Here is a 25,351-nt window from a genome sequence, read left to right as displayed (position 1 = left end):
GAAGACAACCTGCCGTCAGCAGCAGGAGCAGTGACAAAAGCCACCAGTAGGATGTAGAAACCCAATAAAGGAGACCAGGCAGCTTGATGGGCAAGAATGGGCAGCCAAACAACATGCAATGGTCCCATTAAAATCGCAATTGTTGGGGGTGACCCAGGATGACCCAAGACAGAGCTGCAGCCGAGCAGTGGGAGCCCATAACTCTTCTAGGCTGGAGACAAGTCCTATTTCGAGGTCCAGCAATTATGGGCAAGCCTGATCCTCTGAGGTAGCAGCCACCTTCCTGCCAATCATCCAGCAAATCAGGAACGACTCTACGGAGCGGAGGAATGGGCAGTGTATCCCTAGATAAGCGCATTCCCTTGCCAACCAGCCCTCAAATCAAGCCGACAAAAGATTTTATTTTTGGCTGTCCGCCAATCAAGACTGTCATTAAAAACTTCCAGACACTCAATGTCTACTGATACAGGATGTGTAATGCACCAATCTAGAGCAGGAAACCAGCCTAGCCAGTTTAAACCACAATAGAGGATTGCAGGGCTGGGCTCAGGGTGAGCCCACGTCATCCAAACATCCAGTTTAAGCTGCTTTCATGGTCCCCACAGACAGTTGGGTGGTCAAAAAGAAATGGCAGAGAGGAGAACTTAGAAAGGACATGAGCAGTCAAAATGAATTTTCAGAACCTGCTTTGGGGGAGGGTTCTGAGAGATCATCCTATTTAGGGAACAAGGTAAAAAGAAACCTGGGTCTAGCCAAACTCAATCAAGCTGAGCAGTAAGGCTTGGACTTCAGGAGATATGGGGGTGGTGTTGTGCTACAATGAGAGAAAGCACTCGAATGAAAATCAAATTAAATAATTCGTATAATAAACAAATGCTACATTTAATAGTCCTCAACACACCCCAAGCATTAAAGAAAATCACAACAAAAATCACCTAGGTAGTATTACTAACAAATCTATAATTCACATTTATCCACGTGGAGATCATCCACGCTTTACCTTTAAAACAGATAGTTCAGCCATGTAACTATAGGCCGTAAAGTGAATGAGAAATGGCTATCACTTTGGAAGTCATTCCCTGTTGAGGTAAGAAGGCATAGTGCAAGTAAGTCACAAGTCCCATGTAAGCATCTGTTAAAGGGAGCCGGAAGTCTGTATAGGGAAGAATAAATATTGGCAAAGCCAACAGGTAGGTCAACTATGACAGCAGTGAAAAAGCAAAGTTAAGTTCAAAAGATTCCCACCACTCTAGGGCAGGCCCGGGGGGTGGGGGGGGATTCCTTAGCCAGCACTCCCCCAAACACGACCAAGTAAAGGAGAGGTGGGGTGAGGGCTTTGTGCCCATACAACCTAATGCAGAGGTGTGGAGCAGATATGCATGCTTTCCCCCTTACTCAGACCACCCCTAAGAATCCTAGATTTGCTGAGCCCGCTTATTTCAAATGTTGGTTCTGGTGGGCACCCCGCTCTTGCGACAAAAGGAAACCCAGAGGACTTTACTTGAAGTGGACAGCAGCGAAGACAACAATGATCAGAGGGGGCCAGGCAAAGCTTGGGACGATAAAGGAAGACACTGCTCTAGAAAAGCTCTTTATCATGATGGAAAAGCAGCTGCAAAAAGGACAGGTCTTGGGCCACGGGCTGGCGAACTGCAAAGCTCCACATCGAACTTAGAACAGAAACTGATACAAAGAAGATGCCCTGGATGAAGCTAGTCAGCCCACAGGATGGTACCGGTGTGGTGACAGTGTTAGGTACAGATTTGGGGTAGTGCTCTTAAGGAGCCCTACAACAATCTCAGCCTCCTGGCAATAGGACCCAGCCTTTGGTATAAGTCTGAACTACAGAGGTTGGTAGCACAGTGGAGATGCCAGGCTCATCTCAAGAGGGGTCAATGTGAGAAGTAGATTGGTTACACAAAGATTCACAGTGAAGGAGTATTCGAGAAAGAAAACCTAAACTCAAGGTTTCTTGATAAAACAATTATTTATTTACCGGTCATTTATATAAGCCTTCTTTAGAAAGGAGCAATATTATAGCAACACACAAATATCTCCAAAATACACACTTAGACTTGTGAAGAGTAGAAGCAAATCTACAACAAGAGGTAAGTTCGCTTAGACTTTACAGTACCTTTAGTTAGAAGAAAAAGCAGTAGGTGACTTCTGTTCTTGTGCAGCTCTGCAGATCCTGGGTTTCCTGGGCCTCAGTCGCAGGGACAAGAGGGAGGACTTCTGGTGACTCCTGCACTGCAATGGGGCGGCTACCAACAGTAACTGGCTATCTTCCATAAAGTGGCAATTCGATGTTTCAGCTCCTGGCGTCTACCACAACAGCACCACTGAGGTTTCTGGGCGTCGAGATGGGCTTTCCTTGCATCTGGGGTCCAGCACTCTGTTGAGGTGGCCCAGGCTCGGTCAGTCCTGCTTCCTGGGAGTCCGGAGGATCTTCCTGGAGTCACTTGGCCAGCTGAAAAGCAACGCAGACAAACTGGTGTTCCTCTCCCTGGTGTCTGGTTTCCAGCAGCATCACTGTGGAATATCAACCAGCTTCGAGAACGATGTCCTGGTGGCTTACTTTGGAGTTGATTGGTCCCACCAACTCAAAGGGAGAAGTCGTCCTTGCAGGGGCTTCTCTGTCAATACGCATATGGAGTTTCAACACTGCAGCAGGGCTTCACCGGGCAAACCAACGGTCCAGGAGTTGCAGCAGGCGTCCTTCATCCAGTGGTTGAATGCCTTCCAAGGCAAAAAGGCTCGCCTTTTAACTAAGTTTCTCCCATTCATTCCAGCCAGGCTGTCAATCACCCAGCAGGGTGGCTGTCCTTGCTGGACAGCCATCCGGCCAATCAACTAGGAGTGCATTCCTGTCTCCTAGTAGACTAAGCACAGGGTGTTTCTGGCACCTCCCTCACTTCCTGCCCCCACCAGACACTGTGGAGCCAGAGGTGGGCTTCACTCGTGAATCCCACCCAAGACAAAATGAACAAAGGGGCCAAACCTGTAAATCTCAAGAAGGACCTTTCCACAAAGAAATGGCAAAAAAAGAAGACCGAGCAATTTTGACAAAAATGGCACCCAAGGGTGCTTTACTGCCGCTGCAAACGCATCCTGCAGTAAAGACACCACAGTAGTTAAAAAGGAAACCACTGCCACCAGCAATTCATCGAGGAAAGGGTAACAAAATTGTTACATGCAAAACTAGACAAAGGGGATACTATGTAACCTCTCCAGCACCCTATTGTAAGATAGTGTGTGCTGGGTCTATAAATGTACAGTAGCAAAGTAAAGTCCATTTCACTTTACTGCTCTTGGAAACAGTTATCTGACGGAAAGGTGTTTTAAGCCTTTGGGAAATCTGTAAAACTTCCCTGTGGCACTACACTGAAGCTGCTGTGTGCTATAATGTAAAAAGATGCCTATGGAGTTTGTCAGACTCCAAAAACCAACAGAAACTCAGTGTACAAATCACAATAAAAATACTTGAGTGGGGAAAAGGGTCTCATTCTCTCCAGGTAAAAATGAGTAAGTCCTAGAGTCGAGCAAAAGAGCTGGGGGTCTCTAAGGTAGAGAGGAATTAGCACATTTCAGAGACTTCTCCTTAACAGCTGGGATGCTTCAAAGGGTACAATCTTCTTGCATAGGTCCAGACTGGTTGGTCACATCAGTCAAAGGTTTGAAAGCCAGGACTTAACGGCCAATCTCAGATCTTTAGCCGGCTGCAACTTTGGTAGGGGGGGTCTTGGTTTCCAACGACCACATGAAAAACGGCTGGACGACCCATCCCAAATTTGACTTAGCCCACCAATGTCAAGGATCATGTAAGGAACTCTTGGTGGCAACAAAAAAAAGATACAATTGATCACAGTTCAAGGGTGTTTATTGAACAATGAATGCTGTATGTAGGTTGGAAAAACGACTAATCTAAACCTAAATCCTAGTGGCGTTGTCTCATAAAAAGAGCCTATACTAAAACCTATTGCCAACCTTAGAGCTCGTACAAAAAAGGGTGTGGGATAATTTTCAAGAAAAGAAAGAAGTGTTCTTAAACAATACGTCAGGATGCGGCAACTTGGGTCTTCCTTCCCTGTGTTTTGAGCACGGGGAAAAGGTGGGATTTTGGAGCACAGCACACACCTGAGCTTTCCCAGCACAAGTCAAAAGTTCTGTGGTCTATCAGGAGCCTCGATGGCCAAGTCTTGTTTCTCTGGAAAGTCTCTTACCTTCGAGGTCCTGACGTTTTCAAATAACCAAAAAACAAAAGTTCAGTTAACAAAATGAAAGTTTGTTTCCACAGTTCACATTGGGTGATGGTTTCACCCCTGGGTCCCCCTCTTCCGGGTTCTGACCCTTCAACAATCCTTATCATTATCAAGGCATTCGGTAGCTGAGTCTCCTGCTTTCGAGGGCCTGATCGGCTCCCAATAACAATTAACATAAACAAATTCCTCTCACATATGTCTCTCCGGTGATGACTTCACCTCTGGGTACCCCTCTTCTGGGCGCTGACCCTTCACGTACCGTATTCCACAATATCAGTTCTTATAGCTTCACCCCAGGATCTCCCTCGGTCGGGCTCAGACCCCTCTTCACTCCCACTACTTGGGTGATGGCTTCACCCCTGGATTTCCCTCAGTCGGGCTTGGACCCTTCTAAAATGTTAATGTCTTTTAAAACAGTTCCAGTGGACATCCCTCAGCCGGGTTCACTCTTGCACTTCACATTACTCCCAAGTGTTGCGGGATTCACTTCCCTTTCTTCGTCAGCCTCCCTCAGTCTTATTCACTCTTGCTAACTGCTTTCTCTCACTTGTAGATCAAAGTGTTTCGATTGTATGGGGATTTGACTAGACCTGTATGACCACTTTGACCTCTTTTGGTGGCGCTCCTATGGCCTTATGATACTTGTAGTTTTCTCTCAGATGGGGATCGACCAGTCTCTCTCGTGTTAGCACCCACATGGTGCCGGTTTCCCTCTGTAGCTGGTCTCCCCTTAACATTTTTCACAGTTCATTCAACTTTGTTCAAACTTGCTACTTTGCGATTCTCATTCAAACAGGTCCCGTCTCTTATCGGTTCTCCCCTCGACTCACCGGCTTTGATGAACCACTTGGCTTTCGGCTTCCATGGAGTCAAGGCTGGTATCACGGTCGCAGGAGCTTCCCTCGCTCCAGTTTATCGATGTAGGCTTGCCCCGTGTAATGTTGACTTCTGCTGCAAGACACTTGTGGTATTGTTTGCGGTCTTATGTCCTCTTGCACAAAGGTTTCGCTGGCCTGGGATGAAAATGGCAAGGTTGTTTCTCTCCTCGCCACCCTCAAGATTCCCGCCACCTTTCTCCTTCTCTTGATTAGCTGTGCCGTTGTGGTGTCTGCCGTGCTTGTGCTGTGTCCTCGGGCTCCACCTTTTATCCCTGTGGGGCAGGGAAAGGGCACCGTCAGGTGCGTGTGATTTTGGTCAATTGCCTGACCCTTGTATTGGGTCATGTCAGGTAAACGGATCTGGTAGACCGTTGTCCTTTGTGTTATATTCGAAAGGGTGGGGGGGCAGTGGTTTTTAACGTCCTACGTGAGAGGATGGGGAAAAGGTGTAAAAAAAAGGGGGATGCCGCGTCTCACCCGTCTGTCTCCCACTCACCAAGGACCCCCCCTCCCACCCCTCCCAATCCATGTGATCCTCCCTCACTGGTCCACCCCCAGGAACTGGATCCAATAGCGATGGCAGTGTCCTGGCCACCTCGATGACGGATCCTCAAGGTTTAGGCAGGGAGACACCTTCAGTTTTCTCACAATCTGCACTATTCAAACTGGCATGGGTTTTCCAATCATGGATAGCCACTTGCTAAAATATGATTGGGACTAGATAGTCCCATCCCCAACATCTGGCCAGACGCTCAGACCACCTTTTTGCCTGGGAAAGGGCTTACCATACAAGAGCAGGCAAGGAGAATAATTCAAAGTACACATGCATGTTATTAGTAGGCAACAACAACAAAAATAATTTTGTTTGGAAGTACCTCCTGCCCTTGTAATAGTAAAGGGTGTAACATCCTTCATGTACTTCCACATCCTTCTTCCTCTCATCTATAGTAACCTAGTTGCATACTGTTTTTTGCTTATCAAACAAATTCATTTTTTATGGAATTTTGCTCACATTTTTGTTTTCATTTATAGTTGCTTTTCACATGCACGCCAAAATACAAGCAAAACACAGGGGCCACACTTTTACACCAAAATTTGCATACATGTAGAACGTATATCATGTGCAAAAGAGAATGAAACACTGAAGAAATAGGGCACTTTGAGTTGGGTTAGATCCCCAAGTATCACTATTCTTCTGCCACATCTATATTTTTGTAATGCAGTACATACTTAGCAGTTGTTCGTCTCTTTGCTTTCGTCGAGGCTGCACATACGTGGCGTTGAAACAATCTGTAATGAGTAGTGACGGCCGGCTGACCATTTCCAGGGAGCACCCATTCAAATGGCTGGAAACAAGAACAGAAAAGCAATATGTAGCACGTCTATCCCAACAATCTCAACGATAAGAGTGAAATACAACGGGGCAAACGGTTTGCTTTAGTCAGTGGTCGAAGTGTACGAAAAGAAGTAGTGGAACTATGTTCCCCGCAAGCTTGCTCCGCTCCTCACAACCCCCAGCACCAAGCCCCCTCCCACGCTCATTACAAACACCCAAAACAATGTGCCTGAGGTTTAAGGGTTTATGTGCAGTGCAAGTTTCAACTTCTTCCTAAACCTTTATTTTAAAACTAAACCATTCAGGAACGGTTTGTTTTTCAAATGAAAGTATAGGAATGGTAAATCGCAATAAAAAAAAAAATAATAGACGAACACCGCTCCCAACCACTTCGGCCAGTGGCTTTAGTAACATTTACAGACTGCTTCTCTCTCAATCTGCACAATTTTAATATGGCGTGCTCGTAGGAAGATCGGTTCCACGTAAATAAAATAATCTTTTAAAAAAGAATGCCTGTTGAAGGGTGTACCCAAAAAAGACAGCTGGTTTTAGGCTCATTTGGGTTTATGCCGACATCTGGGGCTTGAGGGGGGTAAGGGGGTTTGTTAGGTAAGAATTAGTGCAGTCCAACTGGAGTGGGACTACACAAGACTTATCTCTTGGTATTAGTTAACCCACCTTTTAATATAAGCATATACACTACACAAGTTGGTAGTGAATGAGCAGCAAGGGGTAATGTAATGTGAGCTGTACAATGAAATTAGTAAATACAGGTAAGTAAACAAACTTAAAGGTCTAAATATTTATTCATATATACACACAGATATTTAAAGCATTCTTTAAAAAAGCAGCAAATAGTAACATTAATCCCCAAGTTAGGATTCAATTAAAAAAAGTGAACAAAGTAGGTGAGTAATTCTTTCATATGTTATACATTTTCCAGCATCAAGAATGACGTCATTTGAGGTCAGTAAAACATTTATGTTGTATCCCCTTTGCAGTATTGAGTTATAAAGGGGAAGAAATGTTATGGTTAGATCAGAGCATACTGGTATTCTACAAAAACAGTTAAGACTCTCCCATAGGGATGCAGGCAGTCTTATCCCAGCAATAATAGTGATCAACAATTAAAACCTGTAAGTGAACAAGCACTGCCAAAGCCAATGGGTTCAGAAGGGTGGCATTAGGGAGCCAGGACAGCCAAAGAGAATGGGCTGGTTCAAAGATCTGATGCTCTCTTCTTAGACAATGTCTATAAATAGTAGTTCAAATAGAAAATCACAGCAACTCATGAGGAGTCACCATGAAGAAACACAAGCTGAAAGGCCAGTGTAAGTGAGTTGAGGTCAAATCTGAGGAAGGCAACATAGCAATCCCCAACGTAGAAAGCAAAAGGAGGATGTACCCCAAGCTCCCACAGTGCCTGTGAACTGAAGAATGTGTTGCTGCTGGATGCTTTCTGGTTGCAGTGCAGCAGACTCTTGTTCCTGGTCCTTGGTCATGGTGAAGAAAGGGAGGAAGTCTGGCAGGCTCCTGCGGCAGCACTCGAGAGAGGGACTCAGCAGCAATGGATTCTCCTTGATTCAGCAGCTTTTTGTGGTTTTGGCGCTTTCTTCTCAGCACCAAAGTAAACGAACAGCTCTGGTTAAACGTTCCTCGATCCCTCGTTCCAAGGGACTCTGGATGAAGATTTCTTGCTTCTGTAGGGTCCTCTGGATGCCCACAAAGTTTTGGCTGGATTCACACTTTGGAAGACAATGCACTCGCATATGGTCAGGGGTCCCCGAGCATTGGGATTCTGCAGCCCTGGAGGGTCAGAGCAAGTCGGGGTTTGCGCAAAAATAGAATTTGCCTTGAGGCTAGTAGGTCCCATCAGCCTAAGGAAGGAAGTCGTCCCTTATGGGTCTTCCCAGTCAAAACGAAAACAGGGTCAGCACAGCTGCAGTGCTTCAGCGGGCACTTTGCAGTCCAGGAGGGTGCTGCTGGCGTTTTCACATCTTCGTCGGATGTTGTCCTCCAGTGGTCGACTCTGCTCTAGTCCCAAAAAGCTCACCTTTTATGCAAGTTCCCATTCATTCACAGCCCTAGGCTGTCAATCACCAGCATGGTGGCTATCATCCAGGTCAGGCAGCCTGCCAATCAGAACAAATTTCACTCAGGCACACCTAGAGACAAAGGATGGGCAGGGAAGTGTCTGGACCCTCCCTCGCTTCCTGCCTTTCCAGGCGCAATGGAGCCTGGGCGGGCTTCAGAGCTGAAGCCCGGCAAAGGCAACACACACAAAGGACTCAAACCAGATTCAAAGAGTAAAAGCCCAGAAGAAACTGACAAATGGTGAAAAAAGAAGACCGGATCCATTTTGGGAAAATGGTCACCCTGGGTGCTGTACTGCTGAGGTATCAGCCTGCAGATACATGGCATCAGATAGTAAAAAAGAAACCACTGCCACCAGCCATTCAAGTGAGTTAGTGTAACAGAATGTTACATGGGGAATGGGTTAAAGGAGTTACTATGTAACCCCCCCAGCATTCCACAAAGGGTGGTGGTAATGTTAAAGGACATTTGTACCGCACACTTTCACCACCTGAGTGGTCCCCTGGCGGCTCTGAAAGAGGGATGGAGGGTGAGTTAGTGGGAGGAGGTTGGAAAAGTGCAAGAGTGCAGTGATGTACTGTTGGTGGCCTCAGCCCGGTGGGTCTGTTGGCTGTGCCTGGGGTGTTTTCAGCCGGTAGTCGTCGTGCACTGTTGTGCGAGTGTGTGTGTTTTTTGTTTTTGTTGTTGCAGTGTAGAGAGGTTTGTGCGGTTTGTTGTACTGTAGGTTTGTGGTTGTGTTTGGTTTGGAGTTTGAGAGGTGTATGCAGAGGAGGAAATTGTTAGTGGTATTGGTTAGTTGGCATCTCTATCTTGAATTGAGGCGTTGGGCTTGCTTAGTCTCCCAGATGGGGTGTGTGGGAACCCTGTGCCTATGGATAGGTCCGTGCCCGTTCTGCATTCGAGGCCCCTTTAACATCTCACTGCCTCCCACCCGCTTCGCCAACAACCCTGCATGATCCTCACTCCCACTTATATAGCTAGTGCACCTGGCAGTGTCCACTCCTCAGTTAGTGTAGTGATTGGTAGTATCGCGACAGTTCCACAACCCAGTGGTACATAGTAGCAGCTAAAGGGGCGGTTGAGGATGTTGGTTAGGATTGGCTGGGGTTGTTGCCTCCGTCTCCATGGGTGTCGCCTGTGTACCACTCTGTCCGGCGTCACCCGTCCAGGTGCTGTGGGTGCTTCTCAGTCGGGTCTGGGAGCGTGTCAGTGTCCTTTCCCTTTTAGTCCTTTTTATCTTACTGTTATAGTTTTAGTCTGTGGTATTGAAGAGCCAGGTTTTTAGTAATTTTCTGAATTTTAGGCGATCTTTGGTGTTTTTTTCTTTTGGGATGTTATTCCAGGTTTTTGCAGCTAAGTGGTAGAAGGCGGTGCCTCCAAATGTTTTCTTAATTTATGGTTTTAGTTCCAGGCAGATTTCGTTGGTTGACCTGAGGGGTCTCGTTGGCTTGTAGATTGTTATTTTCTTTTGTAGGAATTCTGCTCCTTCTCCGCAGATTGCACTGTGCGTTATACACATTGTTTTGAAGGTGATACAATGTTTTATTGGGAGCCAGTGTAGTGTTTTTAGGGCAGGGGTGATGTGATCTCTTCTGGATAGTTTCAGGAGTAGTCTGGCTGCTGTGTTTTGGATCCGTTGTAGCTTCTTCAGGAGGTATTCCGGTAATCCGAGGTAGAGGCTGTTTGCATAATCGAACACGATGAGGGCGACTATAGTGAGTGTTTTGTGTGTGAACGAAAGGAAATGTAGGATTTTTCTTACCGTGTGGAGGAGGAAGAAGCTTTTCTTGACTGTTGCGTTTATTTGAGGTTCTAAGGTTAGGGTGTCGTCCATCAGGACTCCCAGATTTTTACTACCTTAGACAGTGATGGTGCGGCTCCCATTTCCGTTGGCCACGGGATGGCGGTTTCGTTCTTTTGGTCTTTGAATATGATCATGATTTATGTTTTTCCTGGGTTGATTTTCAGGTTGTTGGCATTCATCCAGTTGAAGACTTCTTTCAGACTGTTGGTTACGTTTGAATGATCGGCTTGGGCGTCTTTGATTTTGTAGACGATTTGAGTATCGTCTGCATAGTTGTAGCATGTAATGTGTTTCTTGAAGATTCTGATAACTGGGGTTTGGTAGATGTTGAAGTACAGTGGTGATAGTAAGGATCCTTGTGGCACTCCACAGTCGTTAACTCATGGGGTGGATTTGAAGGGTTTAATCCATACGGTTTCTGTTCTATCTGCTAGGAATGATTTGGTCCAGCGTAGTGCTGTCTCTGTTATGCCTATGTCTTCTAGTCTTTTGGTTAGGGTGTCATGGCTAACTGTGTCAAAGGCTGTGGATAGGTCGAGCAGAATAAAGGCTGAGGTTGTGTTGGAGTCTGCGTTTGTTTTTAGGTCATCCCAGACGGATAGTAGTGCTGTTTCTGTACCTCTTGTGGGTCTGAAGCCGACTTTTGCTTGGTCTAGCACAAAGTGTTTTTCAACGTGTTCTTGGGTTAGATTGTATACGTAGGTTTCGAGGAGTTTTGCCGTGTGGGGGATGTTAGAGATCGGTCTCTAGTTGGAGGTCATCTACGTCACCGCTTGTATTTTTCAGAAGTGGTTTGATGTAAGTTGATTTGAAGATCCTTGGTACGGTTCCTCATGCTGGCGATAGATTTAGAAGGTTTCTGTAATATTCTGATGAGCCCCAACAAGGGCGAAACATGTTTGGGGATGCTTGTGGTCTCGTGCAGAAGGGATGTGGCCTAGCTGATCAGGCTGGACTGCCCCTTTTGGGGTGGGGCCAAGCCTGATTTGCATATGGTCTTTCCCCTTCTGTAATGGCTTGGCAGGCGAAGAACGGTGGTCTGGTGGGTTGCCCAGAGCATTGCCAGTGGTTGGGATTCGTTCTGGGCCTTCCAGCCATCACCTGTTTGTTTTTGCATATTCTGATGGCCTTCCTTGTGCAAGGATTGATTTGCAGAGGTCTGGGGGACAGGGATCCATTGGTGAACCAACTTTCTTGCTGTGTTTTACCAGCATTGCTAATGCCTCTGCTGATATTTCAGGAAGGTTGAGTATGGGCTGCGGTTCCGAGTTAGGATCGTTTGGGTTGTATGTTGCTTGGCCTCTGTTGAATGGATTGTCGGATGTCATTGATTTTTGGTCTGCAAGGTCGTTGCAGAGTTTCTCTGAGGGGGTTGGCACAGCCTGGTGGGTTTCTCATTTCTTTAATGATGCGAGACATTTATTTGTGTGTGTTGGTGGCATTTGTGATTCTGTCATCATAATGCCTTCTTTTAGCCTTTTGAATTTCCTTCTTGTATGCACGGATTTGCTTCTGGAACAGTGTTTTTTTTGTCTAGGTTGAAATCTTTCCTCCATTCCAGTTCCAACTTTTTTGTTTTGCTTTTTCATGGTGCTTAATAGTGGGGTAAACCATTTTGCCATTGCTCTTTTTTGATGGTGTTAATGTGTTTTCTGGGGACATCTTGTCAATTGTATCTGCAGTCCATTTGTGTAATATCTCTGCTTTCCCGTCTATGTCAGCTAGCTCTACTTCTGTTGTTGAAGGCTTAGTTAACTCCAGTTGTTCGAATAGGTTGCTTTCTTCGACGTCTTTCCAGTTTCTTTTTGTGGTGGTTGTGAGTTTAGGAGGTTGGATGCAGACTTGAGTAGGCAGAATGATCATGACTGGGATGATGAGATGGTCACTCCATAGTATTTGTTTTGGCGGTGCCGTGGTGAGGTTTTCCTCGGCAAAATTTCATCCATGGTGTGTCCTAGCGAGTGTGTTGCCCCTTTTACTAGTTGTCGTAGTTTCATGGTGGTGAGTTGTTCAGTTAGTGAGTTTTGGGAGTTGGCATGACTGTCTTCGAACCAGATGTTGAAGTCCCCCAGGATGACTAGGTGTTTGCGGTTGATGGCTATGTTGGTGATGGCTTCTATGAAGTTGTTGAAGGATGCATCATAAGTTGGAGGTCTGCACACCAGGATGGGCTCGCCGTTAGGTGTATGACCATGGATTTGCAGTTGAGGATGTTGAGTGGTTCGTCCCTGTTTATTTCAAGTTTGCTGGAAGCCAGTTTTGGAGTGTGATTTTGTAGTTGTCGTCCAGCCAAGTTTCTGTGATGAATAGGATGTCAATGCCATTGTCATCGTGTAGGTCGAAGATCTCTGTAGAGTGTTTTGACATGGATCTTGCGTTTATTAGATTACAGTGGAGTTTGGAGGTGTAGTTTAGTTTGGCTTTTCTTGTTGGGGTAGTTTTCGGATCTTGTTGAGGTGTAGGTTTTGGGTTGTTTGCGTCCTCGAATAGTTCTTCTAGGTTTTGTCTTGGGTTTTTGTTTTCATCGGGTTCGTATTCCAGGGGTTGTGGTTGTCGATTGGAGGTTCTTCTAGCTTTGGTGATGTAGGGTGTTATCGCTTCGGTCGTGTGTTTGTTGCTTCTGGTGGTGTTCATCATCCTTCTTTGTGATTTTGTTAGGTTGCTTATTGTTGCTTCTTCTGGCGTTGCGTTGGTTCAGTCTGGTGAGCAGTTCAGAGGGAGGTATGGAGATAGGTAGAGCGATTTGTCTCTTCTCTCCGAGTTGGTTCGATTTTTATCCTGTCTGTGGGGGTGTGTTCTGTTGTTGCGGTTCTTAGTTGCAGTTCCAGAGTGTTTGTTCTTTCTCCTCATCTTTCGCTCGGGATGGGTCGTTTGTGCGGCATTGTACAATTCCGAATTGTTTAGTCTTTGTTTTGTTTTTTCTGATGTCCAGTTAGTTCTGTTTTTGGTCTGGTTGTCTTGTGGTGTAGTACTTGGTGTTAGGAAAGATTTCGTAATTGTAGGTAATTTTCCTTCCATGTGGCAACCCCTGAACTTTTTACTGTTGTTTTTCCCCTTGTTCTCGACTTTGCCAGAGAAGTGCAGCCTTCTGCCGCACTCCTCTGGGCTTTCGCTCCATTCTTACGGGGAAACTGACATGCCCTTAAGACAGTCAGTACCGGGAAACGCTGTTTTCCGTAGTTTCTTTTATCATGTTGCGGCTTTTGTGCAACATGACACAAGAGGGCACTGTGTCATGTTACTGCTCTCTTGAGTCTCTAGCCTTCTACAGGCCCTAGATACTCTTTTAGGATGGTAACTGATCGGTGCAAGTGATTCACGGACGGGAATGGTGGCAGCGATCGTTTCTTTTGTTTTGAACTCCTTTGCGCGTTTCTCACGCTTAGCCCAAAATGGTGGCCTGGCTCCCAAAATGGCCAGACCATGAGGCTCCTTTGTCCTGTCCTCTGACCGTCTTGCTCCCTTCACCTTCCCCAGGCCGAGCCGACCCGGGGCCTTCCTTATTTGGGCACGTACTTTCCCGCGAAACACGGATGCTTTCACAGGCTTCTACATGCCTGGTGTGTCCCTCCAGGATGTGGGCTGGGATGTCTGGTCCCAATACACAGCCTGGGTGCCAGAGAGTCTAGGGTGGTGTGAATGCCTGGGACCACCGTGGTCCGTGCTAGGTCCACGTATGGTGCGAGTGTTGATGAGCGGATCTCCCATTGGGTCCCCTCCGTTTTGGCGCGAAGGGAACTGTGGATAAGAGGGGGCTGGAAACACCACTACCATGTCGATCTCCTGAGTTCTCACGAACGAAGGAATACAGGAGCCAAGTATCCTGCAACCAAGAGGCTGAACCAAGGAATCGCTGGTGACCCGCTGAAGGACTGCTCCTCTGCACTGCCTTGTGAAACCCTTTTCACCTTTGATCGAACCAGAAGGCCTGTACTGGTACTTCGACCCTTGGAATAGCGTGGACAGCTATTCTCGGCATCTTCACCATCTCCTGCTCGTAAGCCTTCGGAAGCGTCTCTGGGCCATCCAGCAGACTGACCAGCCTACACAGGAGTCTTGCTCAGTAACCGCCGCCAGGTTGTGTAGTATTTCGAGTCCTTGTCACTCTCGCACGATTCGTACACTTGGTGTTCCCAGGTCTGAAGTGAGTAGTGTACATTTGGCTCAGATACACACGGCCGCTCCGTTGCCCTGCTGTGGTAAAAAACTGTGCGGGTTCACTTCGTTTGGGACATCTTCAACTCAACTCTGCTGCTGCAGACTCAACACGACGAGACGTCCCCTGCTCTCCTGAACCTGCCAGCGACTGAAACTGACGCGGAGAAACCTGGGTCTGCTTGCATCGGGGACCAGTGAGTAGCGTAGCTAGGAACTGGTCGCCCTCCTGCAGGAGCCCATAGCTTTTCCCCGCTGTGTCAAAACAGCACGCCTTTCCGTACTCGCGCTCTGCTTCTGCCCACAGTGGAGGCCGCGCTTGAGTCGCGGAACTCTGTTGTTCTTCATTTGTGCACTAAACTGAACTGCCTGATTTCCCTCGAAGAGACTCCCCTTTTGCCCGTTGGCACCAGCGTGTGCAGGTACTTTTGAGCACAAGGCTCCACTCTTCGTAGGGCTCGGACTTCCTTTTAGTTAGGTGCCTCTGAAGGCGGACTGGGTCTAAGCATTATTTCGCACTGCCTGTTTTCCTTCCCGTTTAGGTGGACTACACATTTTGTGCATCTAACGCTTAAGACTTGTTTGTATTGGTATGGTATGTGTTGGTTTACTAGAGTTGTATTGAGATTTCTCGCTACGGCCATTGTTTTGAAGGCCTTGGAATAAATGTGTATATATTTTTAATATAACACCTGTTTGGAGTAGTTTGTAAGTGTCCTTGCTTTGCGTGCTCATTGCGGGCTTTCAGTCACCCTCACCCCTCTTGAGACCTAGTCTTGACCGCCGCGATCGCTACCCTGATTGGTCTGGCTTGTCCAGAGGTTTCCCTGTTCCAAGTAATTAGGTTGGCCTTCTGAACTTCTGCGCCACCAGGACAGAGTTCAGAAATCCGTCTTAACACTTGGTGTGGATGATGCCCGCTACCGGTTATAGTCTTTGTAAGTGGTATTTCCAGGTGATGTGGCCTATTCGTTCAGTCGCTGTTTTGGTGGGGGGTAAGGGAGGAGGTTAAGGGTTATATAGTTGGGTGTTAACGGTGGCTCTTTAGTCTCTGCCTCCCTGAACATGGTTCACTGCTGTGAGTTAGCTATGTGGGTTTAGGAAGGACATGCACTGGTTGTGGAGAGACTTTGGGGGGCTCAGCTAGGACTTACTCCCTTGATTTAATCTGGGCATCGAAGCCCTGCTAGATTTGAGAGACAGGACAATCAATGTAGTCTCAGTATCATACAATGCAATTTGGAGACAGAACCCCAGCTAAACCTGAGAGACCTGTATCGTGGGAGAGGCTTATCAATGCAATCTGAGTATCATAGAATGCAATTTGGAGACAGAACCCTACTGGGTTTGAGAGACCTGTATAGTGGGAGAGAGGCCTATCAATGCAATCTGAGTATCATACAGTGCAGTTTGGAGACAGAACCCTACTGGGTTTGAGAGACCTGTATAGTGGGAGAGAGGCCTATCAATGCAATCTGAGTATCATACAGTGCAGTTTGGAGACAGAACCCTACTGTATTTGAGGGACCTGTATAGTGGGAGAGAGGCCTATCAATGCAATCTGAGTATCTTACAGTGCAATTTGGAGACAAAAACCCCAGCTAGACGAGAGACCTGTATAGATCTATACAGAGCAGTGGCTCGGAATCTCGGGTAGATTGGTTGCTCTACTCCTGACCCAGGCCACTCCTACCTTACTGGTCCATTGTATATGATGGTTGACGGCTGGCCACTGCTTCCCCTGCAGACACGCGCTGACACTTCTTTGAGCTGCCTCTGTCGAAGCCGCCCTTGGCCTTAGGGCTCTTAGCCGCAGGCTGCTAGGGCAGGGAGCTGCCCTGGGAGGAGCGGTGATGAGGGCCGAGGACCAATGGGTGCAGGGGGGGTGCGGGACGGGAGGCGGGAGAGCATGGGGTGGGAGCGGGTCTGCAAGGGGTCTTAGGCCTTTGGCCAATACACACAATAACAAAATGTCCACTATCAGTAGACATGGGCAAGACCCACCACGCTCCGAAGGGAATAGAGCCGGTGGGTCCTGCTCGCTGCTACAAGGCCAGACACACGGTCCACGGACCAATGGGTGCAGGGGGGGCCAGACGGGTGGGGACGAGATGCAGGAAGAGGGCGCGGGTGAGAGCGGGTCTACAAGGGGCCTCGGGCCTTCGCCCAATACACACAATAATCACAAAAAAGCCACTATCGGCATACAGGGGCAAGACTCACCGCGCTCCGATGGAAATGGAGCCGGTGGGTCCTGCTCGCTGCTACAAGGCCAGCGCCAGTGTGCTGGACCCACAAAGGAAAAGGGTAAGTATGACAGGGGTCATCTTACTATTCTTGAGAACAGTAGTTCACACAAGAAAATGTAGTTAAACATTAAGAGAAGTCCACAGGATTTCTCAGTGGCACTGCACAAAAGTTGCTGTGTGTCACAATGCAAAAAGCAGATACCTATGGAGTTTACCAGACTCCATAAAACAGTATGAAAAACTACAAATATCCTAGTCAGGAAAAAAGTCTGACTCACTCAGGAGTTCAAATTAAACAGCCCTGAGTCCAGCAAAAGAGCTGGGGGTCTCTAAAATTAAAGTGAATTGGCACAGAAATGAAAATTCTCCTAAACAGGTTTCACCCCCAAACCTCCTTCACATTGCTCCCCTGCCTCAAACAGTGCACCCCCATATACCCACCCATACACACCTGGTCGACCTGCTCCCTCGTGTGCAGTGTGGGGCAGGGATCCAGGCTGAACAGTCTTCGGGAATCTGTCTTTAATCGCGATTAAAATACCCAATCCGGAAGGGTCCCAGGAAAGGTAATTTGACCATGTGTTAGGAAAGATTTCAATGTAGTAACCCTGTGGGAGACAACACCAACCGTGTACTCTTGGTATTGGTAACCCACTTATTGGTATAGGTCTGCACTATAAAGGATGATAGAGTGACTGAGCAGTCAGACTTATCTCAAGAGGGGTAAATATGAGCTGTAGAGCGGTCACCTTGAAATCCACAAACACAATTATCCAAATAATACTTACACTCAAGGTGTTCTAGTAAAATAATTATGTATTCAACGGTCAGTTTTAAATAAGCCTTCTTTAAGAAGGGCAATGTGAAACAATATAAAAACACACTTCAAAATACTCTCTCAGACTCAAGTCAAGCCAGTAGATACTCTTCAGAGATGCTTCATACACACTTCATACACCCTGAGGTGACTTCACTAACTAGGACAGTATTGGCATTTAGACATCACTTTTTGTACTTGTTAGAATTCCGAGGTTGGTAAAGAGGAAAGGTTAAATGGGAGGAAAAAGGTTAACAGGTCCTAAGAGCATGAGAGAACTTTTAAATCCCCCAACGCGGTCTAGGTTGAACCTTTCCCAGCAATACTAGTTAACAACCAATGTACCACATATGAGGGACAGTTAGAACCCAAGTCAATGGGTTAGAAGAGTCTGCAGGGAGCCAGGACAGCCAAAGTCAATTTGAACAATGTCTATGGAGCTGAGGCACTTCTTTGGATAGCACAAAAAACTTGCAAAGTTAGAGAGTTTGTAGAAAATCACTGTTGGGCCGCAAGCAGTTAGGCTTGCGAGGGGTAGAGCTGAGATCAACTCTACAAAAAGCAGCTACTGCAAGTCTCCAGTGAGATAATGCAAGCTATAGACAACAGAGGTACCCTTTAGTCAGAACAGTACCTTAGGTTTGAAGAAGAGGATCCAGCTGGCTTCTGTTCTGATTGCAGGGATGGAAATCCTGGGTTCCTGGGCCTCAGTCGTGTGGACAAGAGGGAGGGCGTCTGGAGGACTCCTGCACTGCGGTTTGAAGGTCGGCAGAAGCTACGGGCTCATTTTAGTACAGCGGCACTTTGCGGTTTCCGCTAGCGGCAAATAGCACCACCGTGGATCTCGGACACTTGATGGGCTTCCTTCACTCATTGAGTGCAGCACTATGATGAGGGGACTCTAGCTTGGTTTGTCCTACTTCGGGAGGGTCCTCAGGATCTTCCTGGAGCTTCAGTGAGACTTAAAGACGATGCACTAGACTACAGATTTTTCAACCTCTGGTACTGGGTTCCAGCAGCAGCAAAGAGGCACAGCCAGTTGGGGGAGGTATTCCAGCAAATTCCGTCTTGGGGTTAGTTGGTGCCACCAATCCAAAGGAAGAAGTAGTCCATTCTGGGGCTTCCCCAGTCGATTCAGAATTGGAGCTTCAGCACAACAGCAGGGCTTTACCAGGCAGTTCAATGGCCCAGGGGGATGCAGCAAGCTTCTCTTCACGATTCCTTCAGATGTTTCATCCAGTGGTCGACTGCCTCCAGTCCAAGAAGCCTCACCTTTTATGCAGGTTTCTCCCATTCATGCACAGCCCAGCTGTCACTCACACAGCAGGGTGGCTGAACTGCAAGGACAGCCAGCCAATCAGGACTGGGTGCATTCAGGTAACCATGGAGACTAAGGACAGGGAGTTTCGGGCACCTCCCTCGCTTCCTGCCCTGCCAGACACACGGAAGCTAGAGGTGGGTTTCAGTACTGAAGCCTGCCAAAGGCAAAACAAACAAAAGGGTTCAACCTGGGTTGGCGCGCAGAGTAAAACCCAAGAAAGCCCCCACAAACAAGAATTGGCGAAAAGAGAAGACTGGGCCATTTTGACAAAATAGTCCCCCCATGGATGCTATACTGCAGCCAAGGATCCAGCCTGCGGTAGAAAAACACAATGGTAGGAAAATTAAACCACTGCCACCAGCCATTTAAAGTAGTGAGGGTGACATATATATTACATGAGGGTGTAGGTTAAGTGGCTACTAGGTAACACCCTTGCACTCCACCTAAAATGGTGTGTGCTGGACCTATAAAGAGAAAAGGTAAGTAAAGTCAATTTCACTTTACTATTCTTGGGAACAGTAGTTCAACCAAGAGAAGGTATTTAAACCTCTGTGACACCGCACTGGAGGTTCTGTGTGTCACAATACAAAATTTGATGCCTATGGAGTTTGTCAGACTCCAAAAACAAAAGAAACACATAATACAAAAAGTCCTAAAGTCCAGCAAAAGAGCTGGGGGTCTCTAAGGTGGGAGGAATTGAGCACTAAAATGAAAATTCGCCCCAACACTATGCAAACAATGGTACTTTCCTGTGAACATATCAAGCATTCATTGTCTCTGCACCCTTATTCAAGATGTCTCTAAAGCGTAACCTTTTAAAGATAAGCCAAGTCCAAACCACAGCCACTATTAGGACAATGAAATATGAGATGGGGCCATGGGCGCTATGTGCATATGGGAAGCAGAATACCCCTACGAGCATGAAATGTGATACTTACCAGGAGAGGGCGCTACAACATGTTCTATGTCCTTAGACTCCAAAATCCTTGCACTTGTTTCAGTAAACAACTTTAAAAGTGTTAGCTATAGCAACATTCGAAGTCTGAATGAGTTTTAAAAATCACTCTGCTCAATTTTCCAGTGCAAAGTATGTACGGCCGAAATTGCACAACACTAACTTGGCAGGCACTGTTCTATGTAATCATGTGAATGCACTGTGTCCTCTGCATACACATGACCTCATTCTTTTAGAGCACTGAAAGTGACGAAACAACCCACTATACCCGCTTAGACCTCTTTGTATAAAATTTAAAAAAGGTAACACATTAACAGCTCGTTGAATTTTATAATGTTGTGGCCTCAAAATCCATATATACAATATAAATGCAACTATAGTTTTTTCTTTTTGCCTCTTCGCTGGCCCGTGCACCACCAAAAGGGAAAAATGTTGGTCTATGGCGACAAACCTGGATTTAAGGAGAATGCAGATACCTCGCTCGAGAAATGTAAAAAACAAAAAAAAAAAAAAAAAAAAAAAAATATCACATGGGAAGTTAAGTGCCATACCATACCATAGGCTGACTATCTGGTAATGTTACCACGATGTGTGATGGCAATAGTAGGAGTAGTTCGGCATTAGTGACAATACGAGGCAACACAGTAAACATGTTCACTATACAAAAGCCAAATCTATCGGTATGATACATTTTTCTTTCTGTGTGCCTTAAATGCTTAGGACCAAGAGTTGGTAGTTCTCAAATCATTCATAATGTTAGCAGCTAGAGAGGCATGGTGAGGAGGGACATAGGCTGAGTGATCCAGTCTCCTAGCTCGAGTTCCAACAGCCTCTCCCCTCATGCTTGAGTAATCTAGGTGCACCATAACATGGATCACAAGTTCATCGAAGAGGGGTACAAAATACTAATCTGTTGTAAAGAGGTTTAAAAATAGGTTGTGCCAGAAGCTACATGCATATGTCAGAAGCCATCATGAAGATTCAGTGTTCTTCAACGCAAAGATGCTGCCCTGAAGCAACATGGAAACTGTCTGAATGTTAATGCTCGAATGACTGATGCACAGGTTTCTAAATCACACATTTTGGTGAATCGATAGGCGGCCGACGCGCGGTAAGGAAGCCCTTCTGGGCATGCCTCCGATTTTGGAGCCAACTGGGCCCCCAGGCCCTCGGAGCGTCCCTCTCCCACCCCGCACCCTCTTCCTGTTTCCCGCTCCCCTCCCGCCTCCCAACCCGCCCACCCCCGCTCTGATTGGGCCGTGAGCCCCAGCTGGAAGGGTCTAGCGACCCTCCTCGCGGCGGCCCCTGCATTTCAGTGCAGGCGGCCGACGCGAGGTAAGGAAGCCCTTCTGGACATGCCTCCGATTTTGGAGCCAACTGGGCCCCCAGGCCCTCGGAGCGTCCCTCTCCCACCCTCTTCCTGTTTCCCGCTCCCCTCCCGCCTCCCAACCCGCCCACCCCCGCTCTGATTGGGCCGTGAGCCCCAGCTGGAAGGGTCTAGCGACCCTCCTCGCGGCGGCCCCTGCATTTCAGTGCAGGCGGCCGACGCGAGGTAAGGAAGCCCTTCTGGGCATGCCTCCGATTTTGGAGCCAACTGGGCCCCCAGGCCCTCGGAGCATCCCTCTCCCACCCCGCACCCTCTTCCTGTTTCCCGCTCCCCTCCCGCCTCCCAACCCGCCCACCCCCGCTCTGATTGGGCCGTGAGCCCCAGCTGGAAGGGTCTAGCGACCCTCCTCGCGGCGGCCCCTGCATTTCAGTGCAGGCGGCCGACGCGAGGTAAGGAAGCCCTTCTGGGCATGCCTCCGATTTTGGAGCCAACTGGGCCCCCAGGCCCTCGGAGCGTCCCTCTCCCACCCCGCACCCTCTTCCTGTTTCCCGCTCCCCTCCCGCCTCCCAACCCGCCCACCCCCGCTCTGATTGGGCCGTGAGCCCCAGCTGGAAGGGTCTAGCGACCCTCCTCGCGGCGGCCCCTGCATTTCAGTGCAGGCGGCCGACGCGAGGTAAGGAAGCCCTTCTGGGCATGCCTCCGATTTTGGAGCCAACTGGGCCCCCAGGCCCTTGGAGCGTCCCTCTCCCACCCCGCACCCTCTTCCTGTTTCCCGCTCCCCTCCCGCCTCCCAACCCGCCCACCCCCGCTCTGATTGGGCCGTGAGCCCCAGCTGGAAGGGTCTAGCGACCCTCCTCGCGCCGGCCCCTGCATTTCAGTGCAGGCGGCTGACGCGAGGTAAGGAAGCCCTTCTGGGCATGCCTCCGATTTTGGAGCCAACTGGGCCCCCAGGCCCTTGGAGCGTCCCTCTCCCACCCCGCACCCTCTTCCTGTTTCCCGCTCCCCTCCCGCCTCCCAACCCGCCCACCCCCGCTCTGATTGGGCCGTGAGCCCCAGCTGGAAGGGTCTAGCGACCCTCCTCGCGCCGGCCCCTGCATTTCAGTGCAGGCGGCTGACGCGAGGTAAGGAAGCCCTTCTGGGCATGCCTCCGATTTTGGAGCCAACTGGGCCCCCAGGCCCTCGGAGCGTCCCTCTCCCACCCCGCACCCTCTTCCTGTTTCCCGCTCCCCTCCCGCCTCCCAACCCGCCCACCCCCGCTCTCATTGGGCCGTGAGCCCTTCATCACAGGTCCTCCCAGGGCAGCCCTCTGCCCGGCAGCCCCACTGGCTAAGGGCCCCAAGGCCAAGGGCGGCTCCAGGAAGTGTCAGCAGGTGTCCGCAAGGAAGCCACCAGACACCGACAAAACTAAGTGCTGGCTTGGGTGGGGAGTAGAGCAATTACTCTACTCCAGAAAGCTCCTGCCACTCTCACTTACCTTTCAATGGCCTGCAGTCTAATGTTAACCAGCACCATTGCCCTAGAGAACCACACTGATTAGCCTGCGCCACATCTAGGCAGAAATGTGATTGTTAGCATATGCCGCACTTAGATGGCATCTCTAATAGCCTCTCTATGAAAAGTTGCATCTAGAAATGCGGCCAATAGCATCTCTGTGAAAAGTTGAATTTAGAAGTGTGCCCAATAGCCTCTCTGTGAAAAGTTGAATTTAGAAGTGTGCCCAATAGCCTCTCTGTGAAAAGTTGAATTTAGAAGTGTGCCCAATAGCCTCTCTGTGAAAAGTTGAATTTAGAAGTGTGCCCAATAGCCTCTCTGTGAAAAGTTGAGTTTAGAAGAATGCCCAATAGCCTCTCTGCGAAAGTGGAATTCACAAGTGTACCCAATAGCATCTCTGTGGAAAGTTGAATTTAGAAGTACATTTAGAAAGTTGCATTTAGAAGTGTACCCAATAGCTTCTCTGTGGAAAGTTGAATTTAGAAATGTGCCCAATAGCCTCTCTGTGAAAAGTTGAATTTAGAAGTATGCCCAATAGCCTCTCTGTGAAAAGTGGAATTCACAAGTGTGCCCAATAGCCTCTCTGTGGAAAGTAGAATTTAGAAGTGTGCCCAATAGCCTCTCTGTGAAAAGTAGAATTTAAAAGTGTGCCCAATAGCCTCTCTGAAAAGTAGAATTTAGAAGTGTGCCCAATAGCCTCTCTGTGAAAAGTAGAATTTAGAAGTGTGCCCAATAGCCTCTCTGAAAAGTAGAATTTAGAAATGTGCCCAATAGCCTCTCTGTGAAAAGTAGAATATAGAAGTGTGCCCAATAGCCTCTCTGTGAAAAGTAGAATTTAGAAGTACATTTAGAAAGTTGAATTCAAAAGTGCACCCAATAGCTGTGAAATGTTGCATTTAGAATTGTGCTCAATAGCCTCTCTGTGAAAAGTTGAATTTAGAAGTGTGCCCAATAGCCTCTCTGTGGAAAGTAGAATATAGAAGTGTACCCAATAGCCTCTCCGGGAAAAGTTGAATTCAGAAGTGTGCCCAATAGCCTCTCTGTGAAAAGTGGAATTCAGAAGTGTACCCAATAGCCTCTCTGTGAAAAGTAGAATTTAGAAGAGTGCCCAATAGCCTCTCTGTGAAAAGTAGAATATAGAAGTGTGCCCAATAGCCTCTCTGTGAAAAGTGGAATTCAGAAGTGTGCCCAATAGCCTCTCTGTGAAAAGTGGAATTTAGAAGTACATTTAGAAAGTTGCATTTAGAAATGTACCCAATAGCTTCTCTATGGAAAGTTGAATTTAGAAGTGTGCCCAATAGCCTCTCTGTGAAAAGTAGAATTTAGAAGTACATTTAGAAAGTTGAATTCAGAAGTGCACCCAATAGCTGTGAAAAGTTGCACTTAGAATTGTGCTCAATAGCCTCTCTGTGAAAAGTTGAATTTAGAAGTGTGCCCAATAGCCTCTCTGTGGAATGTAGAATATAGAAGTGTACCCAATAGCCTCTCCGGGAAAAGTTGAATTCAGAAGTGTGCCCAATAGCCTCTCTGTGAAAAGTAGAATTTAGAAGAGTGCCCAATAGCCTCTCTGTGAAAAGTTGAATTTAGAAGTACATTTAGAAAGTTGCATTTAGAAGTGTAGCCAATAGCTTCTCTGTGAAAAGTTGAATTTAGAAGTACATTTAGAAAGTTGAATTCAGAAGTGCACCTAATAGCTGTGAAATGTTCCATTCAGAAAGTTGAATTCAGAAGTGCACCCAATAGCTGTGAAATGTTGCATTCAGAATTGTGCTCAATAGCCTCTCTGTGAAAAGTCAAATTTAGAAATGTGCCCAATAGCCTCTCCGTAAAAGTTGATTTTAGAAGTGTCCTCAATAGCCTCCCTGTGAATTAGAAGTCTCTGAAAGTGCATGAAACCCATCATCTCTCACCAACACGCTTACTCTCTCCTTACATCACCACTCAACTAGAACACAGAGATACTATGACACCATTCGGTATAACTGTTCTCATATCAACATTCGCCGCTCACTCCACATCATTCTAAATAATCACTGCTGGCTACACACCCCCCAGCAAGGCGTTCTCCTCAGGCCTAACGCAGCCACATCCGATCTGGATTAATCCTGCCAGAACGAACACATACTCCTGACCTCTCAACCACCACACCTACCGCTAGAAAGCAGCTATTACACTGATACTGCACGAGCTGTACACATACCTGGTGCTCACACGCACCTTTTGACTCTCTCTACTGATATGAACTTCGGTTCCCAAGGGCGTTCAACCTACCAGCGCCTTCAGACCATACCAATGGTATATAAGGCGCTATATAAATGCAAAATAACAATAAACAATTAGAACATCTTGAAATAAAGTAACTTCTAATATGAGCCCTTTGGTTGTAAAGGCACTGCCCCCACCCGGTTATGACAAAGACACTAATCACCCTGCAGACACAGCAGGCAGACAACCCAAACCATGTGCCCAAACTTACATCTCCCTCTTGTGGTTAAAGTCAATTGCATAGATGATTTCTTCTTCTCCGTCTTTCACAATTTTCCAGATCGTGCCTCCGATCATATGGCCAGCAGGCAGTGGCGTGATGGACAGACCATGTCCTTTGCCTAAAACAACAATACATCTTGAAATTTAAATTAGGAACCCAGAATTCCAATGGATT

The 25,351-nt window shown here is 47.5% G+C and overlaps 1 protein-coding gene across 2 annotated transcripts in view; it reads right to left on the bottom strand.

The window, feature by feature from the left end:
* CPSF2 (cleavage and polyadenylation specific factor 2) overlaps positions 1 to 25,351 on the bottom strand; it is a 246,260-nt gene that overhangs the window by 182,997 nt on the left and 37,912 nt on the right. For both annotated transcript variants that reach the window (XM_069637927.1, XM_069637926.1), the window contains exons 5-6: positions 25,166 to 25,295; positions 6,371 to 6,486 (exon numbers count right to left, since the gene is read on the bottom strand). In XM_069637927.1, coding sequence (XP_069494028.1) covers positions 6,371 to 6,486; positions 25,166 to 25,295 — 246 coding nt within the window. The remainder of the gene's footprint in view (positions 1 to 6,370; positions 6,487 to 25,165; positions 25,296 to 25,351) is intronic.

The sequence above is a fragment of the Ambystoma mexicanum genome, chromosome 14 (assembly GCF_040938575.1).
Source record: "Ambystoma mexicanum isolate Mex_15411 chromosome 14, UKY_AmexF1_1, whole genome shotgun sequence".
NCBI classification, from domain to species: Eukaryota; Metazoa; Chordata; class Amphibia; order Caudata; family Ambystomatidae; genus Ambystoma; species Ambystoma mexicanum.
The sequence above is the reverse complement of the archived record's forward strand: the minus strand, read 5'-3'. Positions and strand labels throughout refer to the sequence as shown.